The sequence below is a fragment of the Narcine bancroftii genome, chromosome 6 (assembly GCF_036971445.1).
Source record: "Narcine bancroftii isolate sNarBan1 chromosome 6, sNarBan1.hap1, whole genome shotgun sequence".
NCBI classification, from domain to species: Eukaryota; Metazoa; Chordata; class Chondrichthyes; order Torpediniformes; family Narcinidae; genus Narcine; species Narcine bancroftii.
In genome coordinates, this window is record NC_091474.1 from 22,310,725 (window position 1) to 22,333,330 (window position 22,606).

General features: G+C 39.0%; 2 protein-coding genes and 1 long non-coding RNA gene across 6 annotated transcripts in view; 2 read left to right on the top strand and 1 right to left on the bottom strand.

Annotated features, from left to right (window-relative positions):
* ocstamp (osteoclast stimulatory transmembrane protein) overlaps positions 1-6,514 on the top strand; it is a 29,175-nt gene extending 22,661 nt beyond the window's left edge. For both annotated transcript variants that reach the window (XM_069884230.1, XM_069884229.1), the window contains exon 4: positions 6,121-6,514. In XM_069884230.1, coding sequence (XP_069740331.1) covers positions 6,121-6,489 — 369 coding nt within the window. In that variant the 3' untranslated portion in view covers positions 6,490-6,514. The remainder of the gene's footprint in view (positions 1-6,120) is intronic.
* Positions 6,515-10,740: 4,226 nt separating this feature from the next.
* Positions 10,741-15,856, bottom strand: LOC138737451 (uncharacterized). The gene is made up of 2 exons (XR_011340932.1): positions 15,735-15,856; positions 10,741-11,159 (listed from the first exon to the last, which is right to left on the bottom strand). It is a non-coding gene; the product is annotated as an uncharacterized lncRNA (long non-coding RNA).
* Positions 15,857-15,921: 65 nt separating this feature from the next.
* Positions 15,922-22,351, top strand: tp53rk (TP53 regulating kinase). 3 transcript variants are annotated; one of them, XM_069884237.1, is made up of 3 exons: positions 15,922-16,102; positions 18,317-18,592; positions 21,771-22,351. In XM_069884237.1, exons 2-3 carry the CDS (start codon positions 18,340-18,342, stop codon positions 22,247-22,249), a joined length of 732 nt encoding a protein of 243 aa, XP_069740338.1. In that variant the 5' UTR covers positions 15,922-16,102; positions 18,317-18,339; the 3' UTR covers positions 22,250-22,351. The 3 variants fall into 3 exon arrangements, with proteins under 3 accessions (XP_069740338.1, XP_069740337.1, XP_069740339.1); XM_069884236.1 differs by having other exon boundaries at positions 16,078-16,145; XM_069884238.1 differs by having other exon boundaries at positions 16,097-16,176.
* Positions 22,352-22,606: the final 255 nt, after the last annotated feature.

The window sequence follows — 22,606 nt, forward strand, 5'->3', positions numbered from 1 at the left end:
ATGAATTCAGCAGGAAATCTATAAGAAACCTATTTCTATTGAGAGTGTTTATGGGTGTGAAACGTGGTAATCTAAGGGAGCTGGTTTTAGATGATCAGGCTGGTTTACTGGAACAGCGAGGGAGAAAGGACTTGAGAGATATTTGATGAAACTGGAGGAGTAGAAGTTCATAAGAACCATAAACATCAGAAGATGACCCAATTGGTCATTTTATGTGTGCCATTTATGTGTGCTACTTAACAACAGGATGTATAAAAACAAAAGATGACTCAACAATTATGGAAAATGAAAAAAATAATGCAAAGATGGTCAGAATACATCAAAGATCTATATGATGACAAAGACCAAAAGGACAACTTTGATATTGGCAGTAACGACGAGGGCTGAGCAATAATGAAAGAAAAAGTGGAACATGCTATGAAGAAAATGCAAAGGGAGAAATCATCAGGACCAGGTAACATTTCAGTTGAACTAAATGAAGCTCAAAAAGATTTTGGTGAAGAGAAATTAGTAATCATATTAAATAGAATATCTTTGGCTTGGCTTCGCGGATGAAGATTTATGGAGGGGGTAAAAAGTCCACGTCAGCTGCAGGCTCGTTTGTGGCTGACCAGTCCGATGCGGGACAGGCAGACACGATTGCAGCGGTTGCAAGGGAAAATTGGTGGGTTGGGGTTGGGTGTTGGGTTTTTCCTCCTTTGCCTTTTGTCAGTGAGGTGGGCTCTGCGGTCTTCTTCAAAGGAGGTTGCTGCCCGCCGAACTGTGAGGCGCCAAGATGCACGGTTTGAGGCGAGATCAGCCCACTGGCGGTGGTCAATGTGGCAGGCACCAAGAGATTTCTTTAGGCAGTCCTTGTACCTTTTCTTTGGTGCACCTCTGTCACGGTGGCCAGTGGAGAGCTCGCCATATAACACGATCTTGGGAAGGCGATGGTGCTCCATTCTGGAGACGTGACCCACCCAGCGCAGCTGGATCTTCAGCAGCGTGGACTCGATGACAATGGCAAAGTACCAGATGATCTTTTAAAGAGAGTATTAATTGCACTGCCAAAGAAACCAGGTGCAACAGAGTGTGAACAACACAGAACAATTAGTTGAATGAAGCCACCTCACAAAAATTCTACAAAGCCTCACAAAAATTCCACCTCACAAAAATTCTACTTAGAATCTCACATTCAGAATGAGAAACAAAATTAAACCAGAGATCAGTGAAGAACAATGTGTCATAGGCAAGGGAACATCAATACTAGTCTCAGGAATATTACTGAAAAGTCAATAGAAGTACAAGACCTATACTTTGGTTTTATTGACTGCACAAAAGCCTTTGACACAGTGAAACATCAAGTCATCATGAAAGTGCTTTAAGATATTAATATTGATGGAAAAGATATAAGAATAATCATGAATCTCTACTGACAATGTGCAGCATGCGGATAGACATCAAGATTGGTGAATTTTAGCCAATAAAGCGAGGTGTCAGACAGGGTTGTGTTCTTTCACCAGACCTTCTCCCTGTACAGTGAAAACATCATGAGAAACATACAAGACCTACCTGGAAAAAGTATTGGAGGACACAATATCAACCACCTCTGCTATGCAGTTCAGATAGCAAGCAGTAAAGTAAATTTACAGAAATTAGTATTTACCATCAACACTAAGAGCAAAAGACTTGAAACAAAAAGAAAACTGAAGTAAAGAAACCTGATATTCCAAATTGTAGGATCGTATTGGGAAATGAAATCCTGAAACGAGTTCACAACTTCAAGTATCTTGGATCATGGGTAACATCTTGATGGCAACTGTGAAATAGTCATAAAAGCAAGAATTGCAAGAACAGCATCTATAGAAATGAGAAACATCCTCACAAACAAGAAAATAGCAATTGACATCTGCCTTAGAACTCTCAGCCGCGGGGGGCGTGGCAAGATGGCGTAAGGATCAGACGTGCCTTCCAGTCCTCTCCTGACTCTATCTTATTGGACTCGGCAGTTGGAGCTGATTAAAAGAAGAGTTATCCTTTTTTTTTCTAATGTTTTTTTTAAAAAAGGGATATTAAATAATGATGATGTTAGTTTAAGATGAAGTGAGAGTTGGGGGAGAGAACTGGATAGGCACTATTTCCTGAAAGTCATCTGCTACGTGTGAGTTATCTCACACCCATTTTTTTTGGGAGTTACCGCATTGCGCGGTTTAGACGGGAGGGGGTATTTTTAACCTCCTACCCGGTTTTTTTCCTTTTTTTTTGTATTATTAGATTAAAGAGTGAAGGGTTTTTTTTGTTTAAATATTAAAAAAAAGCATAAGAAAGTATTTGATTGTTTAAAAAACTAAAAATTGATGTGGTTTTTTTTGTAAAGTTTATTCAGTAGATAAGGAATATCTGAAATTTAAATGTGAATGGGATGGATAAGTTTTTTTTAATATTTTTTCTTTAACTTTAAGGTGAAAGGAATGGTAATTCTGGTGTATATTATTTTGCTATTTTAGTTATAGAACGAAGGGAATAATGGTGAAAGTTATAAATTGAATTGTACAATTCTTAATGAGGCTTGAATTTTGTTTGTGGTTTATGCTCCATTTGTTGAAGATATAGATTTCGTTGTAGATGTGTTTTTATTATTTGGATATCTGAATTTTAACGTAATGATTAGGGATATTTAAATGTGGTATTGGAGCTTTTATTGGATAACTATTCAAGAGTAAAAGGGAAAAATGGTGGAAGAGTACTAAAATTGAATTGTACAATGCTTAATGAGGTTTGAATTTTGTTTTAAGATGGTGGTTTATGTGACTAATATGATGATAGATGTGAAGTTAGTTGATATTTGGTGAAGGTTTATCTCTATAGAGAAAGTTTTTTTTTCATCTTTTTTTTCATGCTACAATTTTTTTTAAGAATTGATTATTGTTTAAGAATTTTTGATAGATAATGTTACTAACTTTACTAATTTTTTATATTAAGTTTGAGTTAAATATATGTTTCATCTTAACTCTGTTTGTTAAATATATGCATTTAAGTTTGATTTAAATATGTTTTTTAAGTCTGATATCTTAGTATTAATTACTTTTCTTTTTGTTAGTATTTTAATCGGTTATGTTTTTGTTTTTTTTTGTAAGTGGGTTTTTTTCTCACATATATTATTAACTTTATTAATTCTTCACTCTTTACTTTGGGGGGGAAGGGGGGGTTGGACTAATTTGAGTTGGGTTATTAATGTGTAATAATTATTGGGGAGGGTATAGTTTATTTAGATTACTGATACTGTATTGTAATTTTATTATTTTATTCTTAATTTTTTTTAATGTAATCCTATATGTTATTCATGTTATAAAATCTTAAATAAAGTTTAAAAAAAAAAGAACTCTCAGCTGCTACATTCTTCCTACATTGGACTATGACTTGCAGCCATATTGGAGGCTCCAATAGCTCAGTAGTTAGACCACTGGCCTTGTAAACCAGAGGTTTTGAGTTTGTTTCTCGCTGGAGCCTCATTTCTGTGAGGGGTGCTTGACAAAGTGGCAACTCTCTGTCTTCCTTACGGTACACAAAGTTAAAGAATTTCATGTTTGTTACATTCTAAATGTAGTATTACATTCCAATAATGGAACCTTTACCTTTACCATCACAAATGCAATGGAAAAAAGAATCAATGGAGCAGAGATGTGGTTTCTCAGAAGAATGCTATGCATATCATATACAGACAGGATAACAAACGAAGAAGCTCTACAAAGAACAAAAACAAAACGTACAATACTTAGAATCAGAAAACAGCAATCAACATTCTTTGGACACATCATGTGAAGTGATACATTAGAACATTTAGTTACAGCTGGAAAGCGGGAAGGAAAAAGAAGCAGAGGCAGACAGAGAATGAAAATGATAGAAGGATTAACATCAAGGCTAGAAACAGGGGAGGCAACAACTACAATTCGGAGGGTCAGAGACCGTGATGGATGGAGAGACACGATCTCCCACACTGAATGGCAAGGCACCTGAACAAACGATTTAAAACTATGAAAGGAGGAGTAACAATATGTAAAGGATTTCAAAAGAGAATTTTTGAAGGCTTTTAGTTTTTGTAAATTCTGAAAATATTCTAAATTAAAAGAAAGCATTCATGATCTGGTAAGGGAATGCTGACTAACGTTTACAGATTTTGTTTGAAAGAATTCTAAATTCCTGTTACATGTTTCCCTTGCTGCCTTTTATCCCTCCCATGGCCTCTTAGAGAAAGTTCTTTAACCCCACACCTATTTCAAGGGTTCTCTGCTTCCAGAGGAACATATGGAATTAAAAGCTGTCACCTATGTAACTCAACCTCTGCAATCCTGCAAAGCTGGTGGGGTGGAAAGTGAAGGAATGTCCTGTTCTGTCTTGGGGGAGGTGAATAAGGGCAGAAGTAAATGGGTGAGTGGGGTGGAGAAGTCGAGGTGGTTAATGTCCCATTGGCAATTGGAAATTAAAAGGTTAAGAGGAGGAAATTTGCTGGAAGGGGGTGTCCAGGAGAAGGAAGACTTTAGGAGACATGTAAAAGGTTCAGCAATGGGACAGGGGTGCAATTCCTTGTTAAAGAAATATACACAGAAGAGGATGCAGCAGAGGAAGGATTCCGTATCATGTCAAGGACAGAATTTGTTGAGCTGTGATACATGTTGAGGACAGACCGTTGGGCATCAGGGAGCGGGAGATCAAAAGGGATGTAAAGACATGGTAGGAGTTGGCACCAGGATCAGGTGTAAGATTTTGCACATCACAAATTCAGTTCAGTGCAAGGTTATTGTCATGAACCAAGCCAGAGTGATTTTGTTCATTTTGCAAGTAGTCCCACACATGGTGTAACAGTAAAAACACAGTACAGTTTTTCAGAGCAAAGGGAACATTATTTTACTAGTGATAGGGCTTCCTCAAACTGTCTTCTTTTTCTTTGGCTTGGCTTCGCGGACGAAGATTTATGGAGGGGGTAAAAGTCCACGTCAGCTGCAGGCTCGTTTGTGGCTGACAAGTCCGATGCGGGACAGGCAGACACGGTTGCAGCGGCTGCAGGGGAAAATTGGTTGGTAGAGGATGATAAAATCACTTCTAATGGTGATGCTAGTTCAGCAATTACACTATGGTGTAATCTTGTCTGATAGTTTACGTATTAATTCTATCCATGTAAAACAACTGACGAAGAGTATATTATACATATATATATATATATATATATAAATATACACACACACACACACACACACACACACACACCGACACACACACACACACACATATATATACCGTTTCCATCATATTTGTTTATTAAGGTTTGAAAAAGTCCCAAATGCAGCTGATTATATTTGTTAACCAAATAGAAATTCCCACTAACAAGCCAAGAGTTTCTCTTCCCCTGAGGGCAAAGAAAATGAAGGATGTTAGAAAAGAGACACAACTGTGCATAAGCAGGAACTGCAAGAGGAGTTTAAATAGAGTTTAGCAAATTTTACAGTTATTAATATGTAGGGTCAAGACCACCCCTTTGACTCCAACCCCAATCAGTCCTCCAGGATTTTTGGATCATTGAGACTGAATTACAGACTTTTGTTTAAATGATTTTTCTTGTAAAGAATTCAAATTCTATAATATTAAGGACAGAAGTGAAAATAGCATGTTAAATGGCATGGAATTTTTAGTTCTTTATTCCTGCCAATGTACTGAGGAGTTTCTCCCAATCTCATATCGGAAATTGGTAGAACATATGAGAGTTTACCTTCTAAGTCTTCCACTTTCCCTAACTATACATATAGTCCCTAATGCTTTGTGACTTCTAGCCACTTTCATTTTGCCTTGCTTTTGTTTATAACAATTAAGCAATGCAAAATGATTCCATCATTATTAACAGTCCCTTCCTACCTCTCTCTTGCATAACCTCCTCTCATTTTGGGACTATAATTGATAAACCTGCTCTATGCAGTTTTTACATGACATTTCTCAGGTGAAACAAAATAAAACTGGATAATTGGTCAAAGCGAAGAAAAGATTGATTAGAACATGGTATCATTTGTTATTTGCCATTTTCTTAATCTGTACAGCAGATGTTTCTTTTATGACAAGACTTAATTGTGATCATGAATTGGTCTTTTTCAGATCGAAATGAAGAATACTATAGATGTGGTTTTTAATCTATCGAAAGGCACAGTCATACTGGAAAAGGAGGCTAATTACCCCCGGAATTTCACCTTTATAACAGAGACCTGCAGATTTCAGCCTTCTCCCCCAAATGTCAAGATCATCTGTGTTGTCAGCCTGCTCTATTTTATTGCTTTTATAACAGTGTTCTTGGAAACCTATGCCTTGCGTGCACGAAGAAAGATTTCTGCAAGCTTCTTTGAACAACGGGAACAGGAAAGGGTCAAATATCTCCAGCAAAAATTGATGAAAGAATCAGAACGTCACTTCAAAAATACAGCTGTTTTCACTGTGTCTGAACAGCATCATGTAAGCTTTAAAAGATAATGCAAAAAATGAATATTGGGCTGCATTTGTATTGATAATGATTTTATTGTCACTTAGAATGACAGATACATCAAAATTATTGCTTGCTTGAGCTAAACATGTGTAAGATACACCATGTATACATTAAATTACCCCAGTACAGAAAGAAATAATATAAAAGATAGGTAATAAATATTCAATTACAGTTGGTGCAAGAGAGAGAGAAAAAGTGGCATTTCAACTGTGCAAACAGGACTTTCTGTGGACCCAGAGTACCATAGAAACATGTCTAACAGTTGATCCCATGTAAAAGTTGGCCTTGACCACCCACCCATCCAAGCTCCCGATGACCCGATCATGAACCTTCACCTTGGCCACCTGCCCATCCGAGCTACTGATGCCACAACCATGAACCCTCGCCTTGACTGCCTACCCACCAGAGCTCCTGACACCTCGGCCACAAACTCTCTCCTCTCCAAGCTCCTGACACCCAGAACGTCACAGGAATTTACTGCACTCAAAAATAGTATCCATGTAAAAGTTGACCCCCCATCCCCAAATTTTTGAAGAGAAAAATTTGTCCCCAAAACTTGATTATTACACTATATTGCCTGATGTAGCGAAGATAAATATACATTACCAACATTTTGGGCTTCAACCCTTCATCAATGTATGGCAAAATGTCGGCAGTTCCTGATAAAGTTGGTAACATCTGTAGAAATATTCATTCACATCTGCCAGTGAGCCCTTGTACATGGCCCAGTGAGCATCTCCACACAGTCATGATGCTACCCTTACACTTGCCCACACCATTTCTGCACAGTCTTCTCAAATGTTGCAGTGCTCTTTAGTTTCTGACTAATGCAAGAAGGAGATGCACAGATAGGTATTCTGACTTACCCAAGTCCAAGTGTGGACTGGAGTGTTGGGCAACCTTGATAGTAGTGAGGCAGTGGTCAAGACTGTTCGACCCCCTGGTATTTCATGAGATGTGCAAATGGTAGTTTGGGAGCACCTTCTTTAAACTAGCCTGGTTGAAGTCCACATCAATAACCGAGAAGCCAATGGGATACTCCACTTGATATTTGTTCATCAAAACACGTAGTTGCTCCCGGGCTATCTTAACACCTGCCTGTGGAGGCATGTAGACTGCAGTTAGGAATTGGATGTGAATTCTCTTGGGATGTAGAAAGACCATATATTTCAGGTGAGGGAAGCAGCCATGGAGCAAGATTGCCATTTCTGAGCATCTTGTACCAGACACCATCAACTTTTCCTTCACCCGAGGACACTGTCTGGTACATGCTATGTTTGAAGAAACCTTTTGGCTGAAGAACCAAGTCCTGAGAGTTCAAGTTTATGTTTATCATCATCTGACTGTACATGTACAACAAGATGAAACAGCATTTCTCAGGACCTCAAAGCACACACATGCTTTCACATAATAATCGCATATATACATAAAAATATAATTTAATATAAATATATATAAGTATTTTGAAATGATTTCCCGGTTACAGGATACTGTTCTTCAGTCTCACAGCCTATGGGAAGAAGCTATTTCCCAGCCTGGCAGTCCTGATTTTAATGCTCCTGTACCTCCTGCCTGATGGTAGTGGGTCAAAGATACTGTGAGCTGGATGGAAAGGGCCTTCTATAATTCTTTAAGGTCTATTTAAACAACACTCCTTTTCAATAGAGTAAAAGGAGACCCCAGTAATCTTCTCAGCTGTTTTGATTATCCTCTGTATTGATTTCCAGTCTGATGCTTTGCAGCTACCCTACCATACAATGATCAATAATGCAGCCAGACAGATAGGCCGTGTCTCTGTGAAGCAGAAGAAGCAATTCCTCGTGTCTTTCATGGTATCTTGCATCACCTCAGATCACAAAGCACCATGTAGATGAAATATTTATACTCTAACATAGGAAAAGCAGCAGAAACAATAATACTATACTGCTCAGCTATTCTGTTTTTGCCATTTTAATTGGGGGTTAATTCTTTTTGTAAATTTTTTATTTTTCACACTATGAACCATACTGACCAAAATACACACAAACATTTCCCTCTTGAATATACACAGTGTAATTTTCTCCCCTTTTCCCCCCTCCCTTCCCTTCCTTCTTCACCCCCACTCCACACCCACTCAACATTCAACATATATGATACATTAAACCCATTAAACAATGTCATCACACAGTGAAAATAAACAAGAAATTTGTGTCATCTACTTTTACATACTGGGTCAGTTCATTTCGTCTTCTCCTGTCATTTTAGGTGGTGGAGGTCCGCGGTAGGACTTCTCTGTTGTGTTCCATGTACGGTTCCCAAATTTATTCGAATACTGTGATGTTATTTCTTAAATTATATGTTTTTTTTTCCAATGGAATACATTTATTAATTTCTATGTACCATTGCTGTATTCTCAGGCTCTCTTCTGATTTCCAGGTTGACATAATACATTTTTTTGCTACAGCTAAGGCTATCATAATAAATCTTTTTTGTGCTCTATCCAAATCGAGGCCAAGTTCTTTACTTATTATATTACTTAGAAGAAAGATCTCTGGATTTTTTGGTATGTTGCTTTTTGTCATTTTATTTAATATCTGATTTAGATCTTCCCAAAACTTTTCCACTTTCTCACATGCCCAAATTGCATGTACTGTTGTTCCCGTTTCCTTCTTACAGGGAAAATATCTATCTGATACTGTTGGGTCCCATTTATTTAACTTTTGGGGCGTGGTGTATAGCCTGTGTAACCAATTATATTGTATCATGCGTAACCTCATTTTTATTGTATTTCTCATAGTTCCGGAGTATAGCTTTTCCCATGTTTCATTCTTTTTTTTTTTTTTTTTTTTTTTTTTTTTTTTTTTTTTTTTTCCCCATGTTTCATTCTTTATCTTTATGTTTAGATCTTGTTCCCATTTTTGTTTGGGTTTACAGCTTGTTTCCTCGTTCTCTTTCTCTTGCAGTTTGATGTACATGTTTGTTATAAATCTTTTAATTATCATTGTGTCTGTAATAACATATTCAAAATTGCTTCCTTCTGGTAACCTCAGCCTCCTTCCCAATTTGTCCTTCAAGTAAGTTTTCAGTTGGTGGTATGCAAACATTGTACCATGAGTTATACCATATTTGCACTTCATTTGTTCAAAAGATAATTTATTTCCTGAAAAACAATTTTCTATTCTTTTGATCCCTTTTCTCTCCCATTCTCTAAAGGAAAGGTTATCCATTGTGAAGGGGATTAGTTGATTTTGCATCAATATTAATTTTGGTAGTTGATCATTTGTTTTATTCCTTTCTACGTGAATCTTCTTCCAAATATTGAGCAGATGGTGCAGTACTGGTGAATTCCCATGTTGCACCAGCTTTTCATCCTACTTATATAGTATATGTTCAGGTACCTTCTCCCCTAGTTTATCTAGCTCTAATCTGGTCCAATCTGGTCTTTCCCTTGTTTGATAAAAACCTGATAGGTATCTTAATTGTGCTGCTCTATAATAATTCTTAAAGTTTGGTAGCTGTAACCCCCCTTGTTTGTACCATTCTGTTAATTTATCTAGTACTATCCTCGGTTTCCCCCCTTTCCATAAGAATTTCCTTATTATTTTCTTTAGCTCCTTGAAGAATTTCTCTGTTAGGAGAATTGGTAACGATCGGAATAGGTATTGTATCCTTGAGAAGATATTCATTTTAATGCAATTTACCCTTCCTATCAGTGTTAGTGGTAAATCTTTCCAATGTTCTAAGTCGTCTTGTAATTTCTTCATTAATGGCTGATCATTTAATTTGTATAGATGGCCTAGATTATTATCTAGTTGAATACCTAGGTATCGGATTGCTTGTGTTTGCCATTTAAATGGTGATTCTTTCTTAAACTTTGTGAAATCCGCATTACTCATTGGCATCGCTTCACTTTTATTTGCATTAATCTTGTACCCCGATACTTCTCCATATTCCTTCAATTTCTTATGTAATTCTTTTATTGATATTTCTGTTTCTGTTAAGTATACTATCATCTGCAAATAGACTGATTTTATATTCCTTCTCTTTTATTTTTATCCCTCTTAATTTATATTCTGTATTGGGGGTTAATTCTTCATGACAGAACCTTTAAATATTCCTTTACTTACTATGGTAAGTTACTTTTACAAGCCCTTGGATCATCAGTTGATGCACCTGACAGTAAGTTTAGTATTTAAAGTCATTCTGACTATGGACATGCTGTGAACGACTGTGCCAAACACATCACAGGACAAACCAAATACTGAATGGTTTGCTGAGTATCGCCAATGTTTCCAACTTTTATTTCAGATTTCCAGTCTGCAATAATTATTTCTATTTACACATTGTTGTTCTGATACCTCCTAGAGGTACATTTACAAATTACACCTGGTGATGTCACAAAACCTGATCACACACTCACTTAGTGTATCTGGATCTTGGCTCCAGATAATTCATTCATGGCTATTTGGAACTGCACTGACCATGGCAGAATGTTCATGCCAGCTGCTCATCAACAGATTACTGTGAGAATCAGAATGAATCCCAGGAATGAAAGAGAGCATTGAAAAGAACTCTATGTCCCCCTCCTTCAGGCTAATCACATGAAATATTCAGGTTAATTTATCTTGAAAGTCTCTAAATAAACATTTGGTATACTTCCAGTGATTTCCAAAAGCATCTAAAAGAAAATATTCAAGGATTAGCAATGGAATTCACAACCTGCATTATTTAATGCAAAGTAATTGATCAGTTGTTCATATCCTTTCAAGAATCAGATTAACATATCCAAGTGTGCAGACATTTTATCTACATTGGATGTTCACAGTAAATTCAGCAGAAACCATAAAATGTAATTTGTTTAAATAATGTAAAATCCAAAACAGTTTACTGATGGAGGAAATTTTTCAATTAGAAATGATCTGTCAATTTAAATGTGAGAGTTCAGTTCAATAGTGTAGTATCACAAGCATTCCTAAAATATTTGTTAGTTGTTGCTCAATCTTTATAAACTTCTATTTCAATCCATTTCCTATTTTAATATGTCTACTATTTTCTGTCAGCAGGCCATCTGAGTATGCATAAAAATTCAATGGGTTGGCCTTTGTAGGGCAATGCCAGACTTTGCTTGCAAGAATTGGCATTTCATCATATTAATACCACCAATGACAAAGAAGCCCAAAACTTGTTACACAACTTTGTTTCTTTTCCTGTCTGGGGCATGGTACTAAATGTTTTGAGGCATCCAGCATATCAAAGCAAAGTTGCAGCAATCTCCTGGCACTAGCATCTAGAGATCTCCTTGAGAATTAGACTTCTCAGGAATACCTGCTCCATTATGTTGAATGGAGAAGAATGATCCAAGGACAAGGGTAAAAATTGGGCAATTTACATTTTTCCTGTTAATTGAGTGTAGTTACATGTTCATAACTATTTTTGTGCTATACAGTATTAAATTTTTTGAAACTGCTTTAATGAAAGGTTTGACCACTGGCCAGGAAATAAAGTTTGTCAGTTTGGGGAAGTTGCAGCACACGAAGGATTAAAATACCTAAAGAAACTATGTTAGAAAGTGCACATTAAATGGACTGTAGCTGTGCTTACTTATGAAAATGATGAGGCAGAAACATGGCTACCCACAATAACATGCTGCTTAGAAAATAGAACATGAAAAAAAATTGTTGTAATGTCTTGCAATTACTTTACAGTATGGATGAAGGCCAGAAAAGCACCCAACAATACCACTACTAAGGTGTGATTGTCACCTTAATCAGATAACATGCAAATAGATTAGTTAATTTGCAATTTTTTTTCCAAAAAAATATACATAGTAACATTTTAAATATACAATATATTAAACTTTTTCTCACAAACACAACAAAAACAAAACAGTCCCTCCCTCCCTCCACCCTCCCACCTCCCCCCCCCCCACCCCGATACATACAGATCCTTTTAAGTATATAGTGTACAATTGGGGTAATTACTATCTGGGCCTGTGTGTGGTCCAGGTATGGCTGCCAGACCTTGACAAAAGTGTCATATTCATTCTTTAAGTTATATGTCATTTTTTTCCATAGGTATACAGCAGTTCATTTCTGCAGACCATCGTGCTATAAGTAGAGGGGTCGTGATACATTTTTTACGTTACTGCCAGGTGTTATTTTTATAAATGAAATTTGTTATTTGGTCAATTTGTCACATTTCCATAAAATTTTCAAATAGATATAGCTCCGAGTCGCCCATGAAGGCCACTCCTGTTATCCTGGTTAATTTTTCTGCAATTTCTTGCCAAAATGTCCTCACTTTCATGCACGACCACGTGGCATGTAGAAAAGTTCCTGTCTCAGTCCCACATCTGAAATACATCTCTGAAATTTTGGCTTTTGATCAATGTAACTTTTGTGGGGTAAGATAAAAGTGGTGTAAAAAATTATACTGAACCAGTCCATATCTTGCATTTATAATTGAGGTCATGCTGTCATTACACCAATCTGACCAGCTTCTTTCTGAAATCACCACACCCAAGTCCGACTCCCATCTTTACTTTGACCTCTACAACCCTGGTTTTGCACTTTTGCTCTGGAGAGCATAGTACATTTTTGTAATAAATTTGGATGTATTCCCCATCCAAACTGCTCAGTTAGCTTGCAATTATTATTGTTATACACATCTTTTTTTTTTCAAAACTTTATTTATTATTGTTATACACATCTTCAAGTAATATCATGATTGATGACTTTTATTGTCATCAGGTTGCACAAGTCTTTGGCTTGGCTTCGCGGACGAAGATTTATGGAGGGGGTAAAAAGTCCACGTCAGCTGCAGGCTCGTTTGTGGCTGACCAGTCCGATGCGGGACAGGCAGACACGATTGCAGCGGTTGCAAGGGAAAATTGGTTGGTTGGGGTTGGGTGTTGGGTTTTTCCTCCTTTGCCTTTTGTCAGTGAGGTGGGCTCTGCGGTCTTCTTCAAAGGAGGCTGCTGCCCGCCAAACTGTGAGGCGCCAAGATGCACGGTTTGAGGCGTTATCAGCCCACTGGCGGTGGTCAATGTGGCAGGCACCAAGAGATTTCTTTAGGCAGTCCTTGTACCTTTTCTTTGGTGCACCTCTGTCACGGTGGCCAGTGGAGAGCTCGCCATATAATACGATCTTGGGAAGGCGATGGTCCTCCATTCTGGAGACGTGACCCATCCAGCGCAGCTGGATCTTCAGCAGCGTGGACTCGATGCTGTCGACCTCTGCCATCTCGAGTACCTCGACGTTAGGGGTGTGAGCGCTCCAATGGATGTTGAGGATGGAGCGGAGACAACGCTGGTGGAAGCGTTCTAGGAGCCGTAGGTGGTGCCGGTAGAGGACCCATGATTCGGAGCCGAACAGGAGTGTGGGTATGACAACGGCTCTGTATACGCTTATCTTTGTGAGGTTTTTCAGTTGGTTGTTTTTCCAGACTCTTTTGTGTAGTCTTCCAAAGGCGCTATTTGCCTTGGCGAGTCTGTTGTCTATCTCATTGTCGATCCTTGCATCTGATGAAATGGTTGCACAAGTACAACCTGACAAAACAGTGTTCTTGGTCCTCAGTGCAAAATATGCAGACACACAAACAAACATAACATACATACAGTCAAGCAATACATATTTGGACAAGGATTTATATATACAAATAAATAAATAGTTTCATGAATATGAGAGTCTAAGATGGTTGTTCCTTTGGTCGTTCAGCCTTCTCACTGCCTACAGAAAAAAGCTGTTCCTCAGCCTGGTGGTGCTGGCTCTGACACTCCTGTATCTCTTCCCTGGTGGGAGCAGCTGAAAGATGTTAGGTGCAGGGTAGATGGGGAAGGTATTTGGTTACATATAAAGTTCCTAATGAAGAAAAGCTTGTATAAAGGCAGGAGTAAAACACTAAAGTCTGTAGGCACTGTGACTGAAGTAAAAACACAATGCTGGAGAAACGCAGCAGATCAGTATACTTTATGTAGCAAAGATAAAGATTTATAACCAACATTGTGATACAAGCCTGAAACATTGATTATGTATGATCTTTATCTTTGCTATATACACTGTCTGACCTGATGAGTTTCTGCAGCATTGTGTTTTTACTTTGTATGAAGGCAACTTCCTGCAAAACACTTTGGTGCAGGGTTACAGTTCTCCTTGTGCACAAATTAAATAAATTAGGATTAGGAATGAGTGCTTGTTGTCAAGCGTCTTGTTCAATCGCAAGGTGGGAGAGGTTTTTGTAGGTTCTTCCCCCTGCACACACACGCAAAGCACAAGGGCTCAATACGAATGGGCTCATTGTTTGTGAGTTGACACTATTGAATCGTATAAGCAGAGACATTCAGAAAGAGTTGCGAAAGGTGCACAAACTGTCTGAGAGACATTTGGAGACTTCAGGTCCCAGGCCGCAGATTTCACCAGCTGAGGTCTGTGTACCATTTGCTGACCACACTGTTTTCACGACTGCTTAACCGAGAGATCCATGGCTGCAAGACTTGACTGGAGGCTATACGTGAGGCCCAGGACATCTTAAATGCAATTTAGACTTTAGATATATTTTTAATTTAAAATAGATGTTTTGGGGAAAATTATTACATTCCCAGATTAAAACAGGAGAACTACAAGTTCAAATATCACGAAAGCACGTCAGTGCCTCTATTTCCTTAGGAGATTGTGGAGGTTTGGTAAGACATTGGAAACCCTGGCAAATTTTATGGATAAGTGGTGGAAAGTGTGCTGACCGGCTGCATCACGGTCTGGTATGGGGACACCAATGCCCCCCCCCCCCCAGCAAAAAGCCCTGCAAAAGGTAGAGGACACAGTCCAGGACATCACAGGCAATGGACTCCCCGCCATCGAGAACATCTGCAGGGAACGCTGCTGTCAGAAAGCAGCAGCGATCATCAGGGATCTACACCACCCAGCACACGCTGCTGCCATCAGGAAAGAGGTACAGGGGCCACAAGACCCGCACCACCAGGTTCAGGAACAGCTGCTACCCCTTCACCATCAGACTCAATCAAGAGTCTCATTTAAGGACTCTGACTGTTGTACTTTACAGCCTTTTAATTCTCTCTGCATTGCTCAGTCTGTTTTTATTTGTTTACATGTTTTGCACAGTTTATTTTGCACTGCCCATACGTGATCATTCTGCCTCGTCCGCTGCAAAAAGAGACTCCCAGGATTGCATGGGATATCATTCATGTACTCTGACAATAAACCTGAAATCTGAAGTTATGAGGAATAACCTATTTTACCATTCCAGATTCCAGCGTCTTTTTTTTTACTCTTCATTGAAAATGTTGGTCAGGGGCACAGCACAAATGTTTTAAATGAATGCAAAGCAGACAGGCAGGAAGCGCGCACACACTGGACGGGGTAACCATGGCGACTGCTCAGTGGCTTGGCACTGCTGCAGATGGTCTCAGGAGACTGGAGGTCGGCCGCCGCTCACGCGGGCGGTTATGGGATAGAGGAGGACCGTCGCCGGATGATGCCGCTTAACGAATGAGGGAGCATGCGCGGATTTGGGGGGGGGGCTGCACTTGAAATTTAATCCTCCGGCGTTTTGCGAAGTTTCCCTTTGGGGGAACAGGCGCAGATTTGGGAGGCACAGGAAGGAAAGGCAAGAAAGAAAATCGAGCGCGGTTGAAGGGGAATGGGAGAAGGTCCGAGCTGAGGATCCGCAATTTGGTGGAGGTGGGGGTGATAGGGTGGAGTGGGTGGATGGCGAGGGAGCGGAGGTGGGGAGGGTGTGGGTGGTGGTGAGGGAGGGAGTGAGTGGTGGAGGGGGGTTGGTGAGGGAGTGAGTAGCATGTTGGGTGGGGTAGGAACACGTTCTTGTGTGGAGTGTGTTGCGAGCCCAAAGGACCCCAACACCCAGCAGCAATAGACATTCACCAAGACAAGGAGTAAAAGTTGCTTTTGATTATCTTTAAAGAATCAAACTTTATCTTGTCTCTATTAACTTAACTAACCTAACAACCCCCTTCTAATTCTAAGCGCACGTGTATGTAATGTGTGTGTAAATTTAAGAAAAGTTCTTTGGTTCACAGTTCAATCTCATTTCTCATTCTTCCAAGTTCACTGGTTGCAGGCAATTCTTATACTGTGCATAGAATTTAACATGTATAAAGTTCACCAGTCTTTGGTGCTCGAAGGGTAAATGTGTACCGCTCAGAAAGGTTTGCAGAGAGTGATTTGTTGTTTCAGGATTTCCACAACTGGGGTACCACCAGTAGTCACCTCAATGTCTTGCTGATGAAACCTGCCCCATCAGGGTTCTCCAGATGATAACCTCTTTCTTTCAGGCTACCACAGAGTTCCTTTCTGTTCCCTTTATTCCAAGAGAAACATCAGTCAGATAGCACTTCTAGCCATTTGTTTCAGTTCTGACCAGCTTCTCTTGGTTGTTTCAGCTGTGACTGTTCAGTCTCTCTCTCTCTCTCTCTCTCTCTCTCTCACTTGCAAAAAAAAATCCCTCCTTCTCCAGTTAGTCTTCTGCTCCCATCTATTGTTTTTAGATAAACAAGAACCCAGGAGTGACCTTTGAGTGAGCACTTTGCAGAAAGGTCAGAAGTCTTGTAAAAATGTTCAACACAGACTACCAATCTCCAGTCCATTCATTTCATGACATCATTTCAATTAGCACCTACTTGTGAAATGTGCATAGCATTCTCCATTGTTTCTGTAAAGTCATTGAATATGAATTCTTCAGTATTTCAAATAAGATCTGTTTTAAAATATGTTTGTTTGTAACCTACTCTAATTTTACCAATTTAACTCCCAAATACATCTACAAATATTACATCACAAGTGGTTTGTGTAGATGCACATTGTAAACATAAGAGAATGCAAAAAAGCACAAGAAGGCTCATGGAGTAAAGTTTCACTGGGTTGTTGGCAAAGGAACAGACCACAGATTCAATTTAATTGTGCAAGAAAGAATTGTGTAGGAAAGGGCTATTCACCAAATCATGTTGTATCTAATTTTTAGTCTTCACTTTCTGCCCAATTAGAATCAGAATTTACTGTCATGAACATGTCATGAAAGTTGTTGGTTGCAGCAGCATCTCAGTGCAACCATTTATATAAACTAACACAAATAGTTCAAGAAAATGAAAACGACAAAGTGAGATAGTGTCTGTGGTTCATTGTTCATTCAGTAATCTGATGGTAGAGGGAAAGAAGCTGTCCTTGTTCCGTTGGGTGTTCATCTTCAGGCTCCTGTACCTCCTTGCTGATGGTAGCAGAGCGAAGAAGGCATGGCCTGGGTGGTTGGGGGGTCCTTGAGGATAGCGGCTGCTTTCTTAAGACATCCAACACAATTGTGTAGAAAGGATTTCACCTCATCATAGATATGTGATGGAAAATTTCAAAGATTCACAGCCAATTGGGAAAATTAATTCCTCTTCTTCAGAGTCTTAAATGGCTAACACTCCTATGGTGCACCAGCACCTCACGATCCAATAAATGCTTCCAAGAGGGTTGCAAGTGTGCAGAATGAGTACATACCGAGGGTGTAGGTTAATTGGGTGGCATGGATTTGTGAGCTGAAATGGCCTGCTAACATGCTGTATGTCCAAATTAAAAATTAAAAGGGCCAAAAGGACCTGTTACCATTTTGTATGTCTAAATTAAATTGAAAAACAAAAAATGCAACTGTAGGATTGGAAGTGCTTTCTAGGATGAGGAAATTGAAAATGTTCTCTTGCTGAAGTCAAGTGTCAGACCTTGGTTCAAATTGTACCCCTGGACACTCATCAGTTGTTGATGGCAGTGAGTATGTGAGGCACTGGTCACAATTCCTAGTTTTCAAGTGCTCTGATTTTCACTGCAGATTTTTCACAGACATCTAAAGTCATGACAACAGAAACTCTGCAACAGGATGATCTGGCCTCACTTGCAAAGCTACGTGTCAAAGATTTTCTTCAGCATTTCCAGATGGTCAAACAAGGTGCTGAATCCAAAATATATAAGGGAAATTTTCTTGGAAAGCCAACTATTGTGAAGGAGCGGTTCCCCAAAGCATATCGTCATTCTGCTCTGGACAAGAAACTCTCACATCGCAGGACTGCACAAGAAGTACGATCTATCCTCAGGTGCAGGAAAGCTGGTCAGTGAATATTGTAAAGTTTTTCTTGTACTTGTGTGTAATGTAGGAAGCCCAACAATATCTGAAAAACAAATGATTAACAATTCCAATGAAAACTCTGAAAGATTATTTCTAAATTCAAATCCAGTTTATTGTCATCTAATTGAACAAGTCCAACCTGACAAAACCGCGTTCTCCGGTTCTTGGTGCAAAAACACGCAAACATACAACCAGACATAACACACATTCAATACATATGCAGGACAAGTATTTCATCCATACAAATAAATAAATATTTCTTTCGTGAATATGAGAGTCTCAGATGGTTAATGGGAGCAGTTCCTTTGCTCATTCAGCATTCTCACTGCCCATGGGAAGAAGCTGTTCCTCAGTCTGATACTCCTGTATTTCTTCCCTGACAGAAGTAGCTGAAAGATACTGTGTGTGGGGTGGAAGGGGTCCTCAATGATATTGCCCGCCCCCTTCAAACAACAATTTTAGATTGCAATTGGTCTCCGTATAAAAATTTATTGTCATGAACAAGTCATGAAATTTGGTGTTTGCAGCAGTGTCAGAATGTAAACATTTATATTATAAACATCTTACAACATTATATAAAAAAATAATGCACGAAAAGTAAGGCAGTATCTTTCGTTCGTTGATTATTCAAGAATCTGATGGCAACAAGGAAGAAGCTGTCCTTCTGCTGTTGAATGCTCGTCTTTAGCCTCCTGTAACTTTTTCCTAATGGTAGCAGAGTGAAGGCATAGCCTGGAATGGTGGGGGGGTCTTTGAGGATAGAGGCTATTTCTTTAAGACACCTCTCATGTAGATGTCCTAAATGGTGTGGTCTGATGCCTGTGATACCGCAGGCTAAGTTAACAACCCTCTGGCATTTATTCTTGTCCTGAGAGTTGGTGCCTCCAGCAGCCAGAATGCTCTCCTCGAAACACCTGTGGAAGTTTATCACCCTGTCTATCACATAAATAATAGTTTATTAATTTATTGTTTTACCTTTGATCTTTTCTTTGCATCAAAGTTTATTCTTTCCAAGTGAATATTAAGACAAATCCTATCAGATTTTTATGTTTTTGATTTAGAGAATTAATTGATTGATTGGATGAATTCAGTGACCTTGCAGTTTTAATTTTACTTGGCAAAAGTTCACAAGAGGACCAACACCCAATTTAGGATTGACCTGTGCCAGCCTATTCACCTAAAATGTCATAATATGCAATTTGTAGCATGGTACTTAGAAAATTATAGAAAGTATTTGGGTCAAAAGTATTAATATTGAAAAGAAAATTATGTTTGAAAACTTAGATGTTTCATTTACCATTGTAATGAAGCAAACCAGAGAGTATGGTATATTTACACTTCAATAAGATTCCAAACAAGGTTATTTACAAAGTTAACTGTGGGATTTAGGCTAATTTACTAGAATGGATTGAGGAGTGGTTAATAGGTAGATAGGACATAGTAGGAATAAATAGCTTATTTACAGTTTGACAAGGTGCCATCCCGAACTTGTCCCATTTGCCTGCATTTGGCCCATCTAAACCTTTCCCATCTATGAACTTGTCCAAATATCTTTTAAATGTTGTAATTGTACCTGCCTCTACCATTTTCTCTGGCACCTTGTTTCACGTGCCCACACCCTCTGAGGGGAAAAACCTGTCCTCCAGTATTTCTTTAACTCTTTCTCCTCTCAACTTAAATCTGTCTACTTCAACCTTTAAGCTGGCCTACATGAGGTAAAAGACTGTAACCATCCACCTTACCTATGTCCATCATGACTTTATAAACCTATGAATTCCTCAGCCACCTGTGCTTCTGAGAAAATAGTTCTGGCCTATCCAGTCTATTCTTGTCTCTCGAGTCCTCCAATCCAGACTCTTCTTCACCCTTTCTGCTCAATCACATCCTTTTTGTATGGCTACCTGAACTGCACACAATATTGCAGGAGTGATCTCACTAATATCCATAAAGCTGTGACATGATATCCCAACTTTTGTACTTAGTCCCCCTGTCCTGTAGAGTTGAACATGTCATGTGCCTTCACTTCCTGGGTCTCTACTTTCAGCTACTCAGTCGCAGCATCTATAGAGGGTAAAGATATATTAACGACGTTTTGGGCCGGGGTCCTCCTTCAAGGTATAAGCAAAAATCAGGAAAGTGTTTGAATGAAGACTGGAGAGAGAAAGGGGAGGAGTCCAGACCAAAAAGTGTTAATTGGCTAGAAGAGGAAAGATAAGAATTAAATTTGGCTCTCTGAGGGAGACAGGAAAAGAGAAGAGAGGGAACTAGAGGAAAGGAGACAAGGGAAAGAAGATGGGCAGGAGGATTTAATGAAAACCAGAGAAGTCGATGTTAATGTCATCCGGTTGGAGGATGCCCATGCTATTGTGACGGACAGAGCCGAGGTGCTCAACAAAGCGATCTCCTAGTCTGGGCCCAGTCTCTCTGATGCAGAGGCGACCACAACGGGAGATGTGGTAGATGATACCTGAAGATTCACAAGTGAAATGTTGCTTCACTTAGAAGGACTGCTTGAGCCCTGAACGGTGGTGAGATAGGCTCAGGCTCAAAACATTAGTAATATTGCTTTACCTGCTATGGACCCTGCAAGACCGGCTGAGTTCCTTCAGCATTTCTGTGTGTTTTCAAACAATCACAGTGTCTGCAGTCTTGTGTTTCTCTCCAACTTCAGGGACTTGTACCTCCTAGATCGCTCTGTTCTACAACACTCTGCAGGGTACTGCCCTGGTTCATCTTCCCAAAATGCATTACTTCACACTTGTCTAAGCTAACTTTCATTTGCCATTCTTTTGCCTACTTTGCCAGTTGAGCTAGATCCTATTGTAACCTTAGACAACCTTCTCGACAGTTGACCACACCAATTTTGATTTCACCCACAAACCTGCAACTCATTTCACCAAATTGCATCCAAATTGTTAATATGACAAATAACGGGAGACCAGCATCAATCCCTGTACACACTATAGGCCATGAACATCCAATCTGAAAAGCAACTCTTCAGTACCACCCTCTGCCTCCTGCAAACACTTGTAACAAATCGAGCAATGCCATTGGCCAATAGAGCTCTCAAACTTTCACCTAATCATATTTTCCAAGAGATGATAGAATAAAACAAATTGAGTTAAAATATGCCGAAAATATATTTGCTCTTTTTTTTTAGGCATTGCAACACCCGTGGTATATTTCGTGGACTACAATGCAAGTTGTATCTACCTTGAAGATTTAGTTGGAGCTTTAACTGTCCGCGACTATATAGCTTCAGTTCAGAAGTCCAAGCAGGATACAGGAACACTTTTTCCCTTGGCTGAAAGAATTGGACAGATCCTTGCAAAAATGCACGATGAGGATGTTATTCATGGGGACCTAACCACATCAAATATGATGATACGTCAGCCTGAGAAAGAGTTGAGATTGGTTTTAATTGATTTTGGCTTGAGTTTTATCTCTGCTCTCCCAGAGGACAAAGGAGTCGACCTGTATGTTCTGGAGAAAGCTTTTCTGAGCAGCCACCCCAACACAGAAAGTGTGTTCAAAGTCTTCCTGAACAGCTACTCAAACACTTCTAAAAAATCAGCCCCTGTAATAAAAAAACTTGATGTTGTCAGACAGAGAGGAAGGAAGAGGTCAATGGTGGGATAGTGAAAATTTTTCATTTAATTAAAACAAGTTATTATTCTCTTTTCATTTTTATTTTCAAAGTCTCAATATTTCTTGCTCAATAAATGTATGTAATTATACTTATTTTAATGAGTTTAATTTTATTAATGATTAATTTTGCATTAGTTTTATCTTTCCCCTTTCCATTCACCACAAATCATTCCTACCTTTATTGGAAACTTCAAAAGAACCATTTGAAAAAGGATTTCAAAAGCAGACTCAATCATATTGTTTTTGTGGTTGTTTTCCAAAGTAAAGAGATGCTAGTCCACAATCTTTAGCAGTCATTTTGGTAATCTCACTCATAAAAATGCTATTAATGATAAACCTGTATTTGAA

Bases quoted from the DNA above. Each gene is read 5' to 3' on its own strand.
- tp53rk (XM_069884236.1), top strand. The intron at 18,593-21,770 runs GTCAGTGAATAT...CTTTTTTTTTAG, and splicing joins CCTCAGGTGCAGGAAAGCTG to GCATTGCAACACCCGTGGTA.